This window comes from Chaetura pelagica, unplaced genomic scaffold, assembly GCF_000747805.2.
Source record: "Chaetura pelagica isolate M959 unplaced genomic scaffold, ChaPel_1.0 scaffold133, whole genome shotgun sequence".
NCBI lineage: Eukaryota > Metazoa > Chordata > Aves > Apodiformes > Apodidae > Chaetura > Chaetura pelagica.
In genome coordinates this window covers 178,298-185,737 of record NW_009952795.1, presented here as the reverse complement: position 1 = coordinate 185,737, position 7,440 = coordinate 178,298, and the positions used below count along the sequence as shown (strand labels likewise).

The 7,440-nt window shown below is 52.3% G+C and overlaps 1 protein-coding gene across 1 annotated transcript in view; it reads left to right on the top strand.

Annotated features, from left to right (window-relative positions):
* Positions 1-6,734, top strand: part of RNF24 (ring finger protein 24) — an 11,703-nt gene extending 4,969 nt beyond the window's left edge. Inside the window, exons 2-5 of the mRNA XM_009994707.1 lie at positions 1,585-1,627; positions 2,602-2,643; positions 5,448-5,527; positions 6,596-6,734. Of these exons, the coding sequence (XP_009993009.1) occupies positions 1,585-1,627; positions 2,602-2,643; positions 5,448-5,527; positions 6,596-6,734 (304 nt within the window). The remainder of the gene's footprint in view (positions 1-1,584; positions 1,628-2,601; positions 2,644-5,447; positions 5,528-6,595) is intronic.
* Positions 6,735-7,440: the final 706 nt, after the last annotated feature.

The following is a 7,440-nucleotide window of genomic DNA, read 5'->3' as shown; positions in this document are numbered from 1 at the left end:
CCTCTCAGAGCACTTCACTAAATGCCATGTCTTGTAGTGAGAGGCAATAATAGTGTGGGGGGTTTTTTTAAATGTATTTATTTTAGGAAGATAATCAGCTTCTCTGGCCAGCTGGTGCCTGCAGAGCTCTCCATGGGCTGTGGGAAAGGGGCTGCTGCTTGTTTTGCTGTGGAATGATGGTTTATTAATAATAGTTTGAACTGAAAACTATGCAGGGATGTGATGTGGGTTTGTGTTTGCTCTTTTGCTCCATCCCCAGGAATGGGGACAAATGCTCCCACCCAGAGAGAGGAGGCTGGAGAGGGAGGGAAGGGGGCTGCCCTTTTCTCCTGAGCTCAAATTCCTCCTGCCACTGGCTGGGCTTCCCACTGTGGCAGGAGTTTTTGGAATAGGTTCATCCCCCTCCATCTCCATTGCTTGATTTAATCCAGGAATGGATGCTACTGGGGGAAAAATAATCCTCCAAAACCCAAAATTTGTGCTGAGCACAATGGTTTGAAAAGCAGGTGAGGGAAAGTAGCTTATGCAGTTTATAAACCTGATTTTGCTCCAGAGAGCTCCCTGGGTCATCATGTGGGCTTGTCACCATAGCACACCCCTGTCTGCTCTCCTGATTAAGAAAACCCACAAAAAACCTAAGATACAGTTTATTTTCCTGTGGTTTTTGGCAGCTCCTTATCTCTCTGGTTATTAAATTGCCCCCTGCTCTGTGATAAGGGGCAGGAGAGAGAAGACATCCCATTGCTTCTCCTCCAAAGTTCTGTGCTCTCATGTTGTCTTTGGGTAAACACTCATCCTTTGCTTGCTCACCCAGGCAATGACCTCTTGTTGAACACTTAGATTGGACATGAGGAACAATTCCTTTCCTGAAAAAGTGGTCAGGGATTGGAACAGGCTGCCCAGGGCAGTGGTGGAGTCACCATCCCTGGAGGTGTTCAAAAAATGTGTAGACATAGCACTTCAGGAGATGGTTCAGTGGGCATGGTGGTGTTGGGTTGATGGTTGGACTTGGTGATCTTAGAGGTCTTTTCCAACCTTAATGATTCAGTGATTCCCAAGAGTTTGGGAGGCAGAAGCAGTGCCATTGATCTTAGAATAAAAGATAAAGTTGTGTTTGAGGAACCCAACATCACCCAAGCAGTACAATGTGGGCTTTGGTGGGAAACCTCTGAGCAGGGAGGTCTCCTTCCCCATCCCTGCTCAACTAGGAGCAGAGCTTTCCCAAGATCTGAACACCCAGCTAGGGTTTTCTGGGAATCTGGGAGTATTTATGGCAGCTCCTCATCTACTCAACAGCTTTTGCTGGTCCTAACAGTCCAGGTGATGTCTGCATGGAAAACTGAGGGGTCAGAGGACAAAGATGGTAGGAGGTTGTGTGTTTCTGGGTGGAGATGTTGCCTTCCTGGCTGCAGGGAATGTTGCCTCTTGCTTAAATGTGTCGTTTGGTGCCACCCTTCTTGTGTCTGAAATGACATATTAAAAATACAAGACAAATCTGGAAAGGAGGGAGATGAAACCATCAGGGTGTTACAGCCAGATGGGCATTTTGGCCTGGATTCACATTTGCCTCTGTTTCCATTGCAGGCTCAGACATCAAGCACACAAAGAGCTTTACGCCTACAAACAGGTGAGATGATGCTCAGTAAGTTGTCTTCTTCGTTGGAGTGGTCACTCCTGCAGGTTTTGGTTGTGCTGTCCTTCTTGGGAGGCTTTTGGTCTTCATCAAGAAGCTGTGATGCCCAGGCAAACTTCTGTCCCCACTGATTTAATTTCTTCCTACCAGCTGGGCACCCCAGGAGCATCTCTCACTCGTTAGTCTGCAGGTCTCCGTGTTTTCAGACGAGGTTCCTGAGCGGTGGGGACATCTCCACCCTTGGAGCACCTCAACTGGGCAGCCTCTCCAAACCCTCACCGTATTTCCTGCTGGTGAGCAGTAATGCTGGCACTTCCTCAGCAATCAGATTATGGTTTTTGGGGTCCAGATTTGCTCCCAGGGTTGGACCCAGCTGCTCTGGACAACCTGCAGCTGTGGGGGCTCACGTAGGGACCTCTCATAGGAACCTTTCATAGGAACCACCTCCACAGCACCTTGGCACACCCAGCTGTTTGCTGTGTGCACCCACACAGGCCAGAGCCCTCATTCAAACACACCCAGCTGAGGGGTGGGTGTCACCTTGCAGCTTCCACCTCCCGTTTTCTGCAGGGCTTGTGGATTTGTTCTCCCTCTGATCTATGTCTGAGCAGGAGGCTGGCAGGAGTTGGGCTGATAGGAGAACACCTGGTCATCCTGGACTTATAACCCTCTCCAGGTGTCCTGCCTGGATGGAGTGAAAATGAAGTGGCAGGAGCTTGTCACAGAGTGCGGGAGCCTGGGAGGTTAAATCTGGGAGGAGACATCTTGGGTTTGGTTCTGGTGTTAGTGGCTGCAGCTGTGGCAGCTCTGCCTTCCTGCTCTGTCTGCACAGGGGTGAAGATCTGATGTGCTCCATGGATCTGCTGGGTTTACTGGGGGATTCCAGTTCTACTGGGGTGTTAGATGGGAGAGCTGTGTGAGGTTCTTCCTGCAGGAGCTGTGTCCTGACCCAGCTCTGTCTCTTACAGGTTATACTCAAGGAAAAGGTGAAGGAGCTGAACCTACACGAGGTGAGTACATCCCTGGGTCTCCTGCACCCTCCTCTTCCTCATGCTGGGGAGGGGATGGGGTCAGGCAGAGGCTGGCACAGGCAGGAAGGTGCCAAAACTCAAACCTAACTCCTTCAGGAGCACCAGGCACAGCAGGGTTTGCTGTACTCCTCCCCTGACAGGGGCAGGGTCACAGCTGAGCCAGCAGCTCTGTCCCTCCCCAGCACTGCTTTTCTCTTTCTAATTGCTCCTTCCTGCAGCCAGTAAAGGCACATCTGCAAAGTCAGTCTGAATTAAACCACCTCCCTCCACTTCCTGGGTCCCCTCTGGCTTTTATTGCTTGTTATTGTTATTATTTACAATATCATTGTTATTATTTGTCACATTCTTACTCTTTTCTGCATGATTATTATTATTTAATGTGCTCTTTTAATTATCTGCTGCGTTATTGTTATCACGGTGACAAAAAGCTGTGGATAAAAGGGGAGGCAGATGCAGGCTGGGCTGTTACAGTGTCCCTTGGTGGGTTGTCCCCTCCAGTCCTGACAATTCCAAGCACATCCCTGCAGGCCACTGTCCTCAGGCAGAGGAAACTGCTGGGATTGAATTGAAATCAAAGGTAAACATGATCTCCTCAGGATCCTGCCTGTCATGCTCCTGCTTTGCAGGAAAGAGCTGGCTGGAAGAGGCAGGCAAAGGGGGTCTCCATGGATATGTTAAGAATTAAAAACCATTTTCCAGCCCCAAAACTGCAGGGGTTTCTTGTCAGGTGCAGGAGGAGGGCAGAGCCTGTGGCAGCCATAAAGCAAAGCCCCAGTGGATTTTGCATCTAAACTTGGCATTTAAACAACTTTGCATTTAAACTTGCTTTTAAACTCAGTTTCAAACTGTGGCAGCCACTGCCCCTGCTGTGGAAATGGCTCCTCTAGGTCACTCTTGTAGTCACCAGATAAGAGGATCTCCAGAGGCTGAAACAGGTCTTGAACTGTTACCCAAATCCACCTCTGCCTTCGTGCCCCGGGAGGTGTAAGACCCAGGAGCTGCTCACCACAGGTTTCCAGGCTGGTTTGGGGCTCAGTGTCCTTATTTACTGACCCATTTTTTCTGCTGAAGTTGAGCAGGAACCTGCTGGAACCTCACTCCAAACCCAGCCTGGATTTATTTCCCTAATGATAACAGAAATGCCCACCAGCATCCCAGACGCGAGTCCACTCCTCTGTTAAATACCAGCTCCATTTGTTTATGGCCACTTTTAAAAATTATTTGTAAATAATTGAGCAGAGCAACAAGAGCCCATCCCATGTTTCATCCTCACCCTCTGCTCCCTGCAGCCGAGGGGTGAAATCCCAAGGGCAGGAGGGCCTTGTTCCTTCTGATGGGGTTACTTCTGATCCCCTCCCATGAAATTCCCTTGCAGCCAGGTTTTTGATGTCACACAGACTTAAAGCACTTCCCAGGGCAAGATGCTCGTTGCAGGAGGGATTTGGGAACACGATGGAGCTGGGAATGACAATGATAACCCTCTGTCCTCCTCCATCTCTGTTCCCAGCTCTCCCAGCCCCACCATTTTCAGGGAGGATGAGGCAGGGGGGGATAGAGCAGCTCGAGCTCTTTGGGAAAGGCTGGAAAGGATTTTCTCTTGTCTCCCTCTAAAATATCCCTTTTTGGGCATTTGGATGTTGGTATTTACAGTGAGCAGCTCTGGAAAGCAGAGCATGGTGGGGTGTGTGTGTGTGTGGGGTGGGATTTTGCAACATCCCGGGACGGTTTCCAAGGCTCTCCCGGAGCCTTGCGGAGGGAAAGTCCCAGCCGAGCTCCTCAGCCCCGTGTTTCTGGGCTTGTTTTGCCTCTTTTTTTTTCCATCACGCCGCCTCTCCCAGGCTTTCACGTGGCTCAGGATGTGTGTGTGTGTTCCTCGGGGACCCAGGCGAGAAGCTGAGCCAGTTAAAAAAGTCTGGGATGAGCTGGAAAGTATCGCCGGGTGCCACGTTCCCGGGAAAGCCGGGAGCCTCCCGCGCTTGCCGGGCTGCCTGGCTCATCCCAAGGGATTTTGGCAGTGGGGCTGGCCCTTGTTTTCGGACTGCTGGAGACTCCCAAGCCAGAGGGGCTGGGAGAAAAAGAGCCAGGAATAGCCAAAATTCCCAGGAATATAAAAAATCAGTCAGGAAAACCTGGTGGCTTGGGAGCGGAAGGAGATTTTAACTGGGAAAACAGCCACTGCTCTTCCCAGCCCTGGGGTAGAGGTGCTGCCTTTGTCTTTTCCCAGAGTTATCCCTGTGGATGCAGCTCGGTCCCAGGGATCAAGCAGCAGTGTGGATCTGCCCCCCTGCAGCCCAGAGCCTCCTGGCACATCAAAACACCCCCCAGCTTTTGAGATGCTGCTCTTGGAGACTTCAGGGTCCCCTCCACCAGGAAAGGAAGACCCCAGCCCCAGCTGGTGATCCCAAAGCCTGAGCAGCAAAGTCTGGGAAGGCTTTAGGGGGAATTTTCCCCCCTCTGGGATGGAGAAACCTCCCAGACATTTGTCATGCAGCATGGGAGGGGGCAAAAAAAAAAAAAAGCACCTTCTTGATCAAAACAGAGGGTTTCCAGCAGAAGAGCAGGTTCCTTCCTGTGTGACACAGGCAGGGACTTCTCTCCCCACCCCCAAGTATCCTCACTGTATCAGAAACCAAATTGCCCCTTCCCCCCCCAACAACCAAAGGCAGGGCAGGGCAGATGGAAGCTGGCTGAGGATACTGCTTAGAGGGCAGGTTTTTGGGGGGTTCTGTTTTGTGCCCCAGCCTCTGACTGCCCCTCTCTCCCTGCCCTCTCCCACCTCTCAGATCTGCGCCGTTTGCCTGGAGGAGTTCAAGCCCAAGGACGAGCTGGGGATCTGTCCCTGCAAACATGCCTTCCACAGAAAGTGAGTCTGGGCAACAGGGGAGGGATGTTGGGCTGCCCCAAAGCCAGCCCTGCAGCCTGGGGAGGCTCCTGGCTGCTGCCACTGCTCCTTTCCCGGGGTTTCTTCCCACCACAGTTCCAGGAGAATGAAGGGAATTGCAGCCAAAGCACCTTGTGGAATGAAGCTGAGTGTTGGAGCAGCAAAGAGCCTCTTGTGAGATGGCAAAGCCACTTCTCTTGAGATATATAGAGGCTTTATATAGTCCAAAGTGCCTTTGTGTGTGCATGTTTTACATAGTCACAGACATAAAATGTATGTATTTACAAATATAAAATGCATAGATACTTATAAAACAGATTCAGAACCACGGGAACAAGCTCCCCAGGGAAGCAGTCACAGCCCTGAGCCTGTTGATGTTTGAAGTGTTTGGACAAGGCTCTTGGCTCTGGGGTTTAACTTGGAGGTTGCCCTGTGAGGAGCCTAGAGGTGGCCTTGATGATCCTCATGGATCCTTCCCAGCTCAGGATAGTCTGTGAAAAACGTACAGATATACATGTTACGTAGAGATGTATTTTATAAAAATGTAAACCACTCTGAATTCTATGTGGATAATATATATATATGCAGACATTATATCTACAATGGATATGAAATGTCTGGTAAATACAATGCATATGTACATTCTATAGAAGATCTATTTATGAAAGTCATTTATTCACAGATCCCTTTTTTGTGTATATATGCATTGTGTGCACGTCAGTGTGTGTGTGTGCACGTGTTTTTATCTGGTTTATAAATAGATGTACATTTTATATCTCAAGTATATGCAAACAAAAAATCCATGTACACACACACACCCAAATGCCCAAGTAAAATGTCAAGGCAATAAAATGGCAAATTAAAAATTTGGCAGCACCTCCAGGGAAGGTGGGAACGGGTCTGACTTGCCAGGTGGTTCCCTGGGCTTTGGCTTTTCACCCTCTGGGGTGGCCCCCCACCCTGCAGGGGGCACTGAGTGGGGTTCGGGGGGGGGGGCAGCACCCCTGTCCTCACCCCCCCCGTGTCTGTGTGTCTGTGTCCCCCCCCCAGGTGCCTCATCAAGTGGCTGGAGGTGCGGAAGGTCTGCCCGCTCTGCAACATGCCGGTGCTGCAGCTGGCCCAGCTGCACAGCAAGCAGGACCCCGGGCCCCCCCAGGGACCCCTCCCCGGGGCTGAGAACATCGTATAGCTCCACCCTCCCGGGGACTGCCCCACCGCCCACCCCGGGGACTCGGAGACAACCAAAGCACTGCGGCACGGAGGGGCTGGGGCGGGCCCGGACACTGCCGGCCCTGCGGGGAGCCTGGAGCACTTTAGAGGCCCACGGGGAAAAACCCCGCGCCCCACAAACCTGTCCCCACCGAACCGGGCCGGGATGAAGGCTCCGGGGTTCGGTTCCTCTCCCGGGGGTCAGGAAGGGGCCCTGCACGACATCCTTCTTCCAGCACATCCCATCTCCTGCAGCGGGAAGGAGCTCCGGGGAAGCGGCACCTCCCAGCCCTGCTGGCCCCACCTGCTGCCCTCGGAGACGCTGCCCAGGATTCACGGAGGGACCCCGCAGCGTCACGGCTGCTTCCTGCCCCTTCTCCTCCTCGCCGTTATTTAACAGAAAAGACACCTTTTGCCTTTGCTAGTCCAACCTGGAAAAGTGGGTCTTGCCCACCCCTCCCCGGGCACAGCGGGGCCGGGGTTTGTGCCTGTGTTGGGTGCTGAGGAGGCACCTGCTGCTCTGGGACACCCCTGGGGAGGTGGCAGGGAGGGTGGAGGGTAATGGTGTGGGGTCTCACGGGCTTTGGTTACCCTCCCCAGGGGGGGCTGCCCCCTCCTCGGCACCACGGGCTACCTCAGCAAGGCCTTTGGTCCCTGCCCTGGGCACCATCCTGGTGTGGACCATC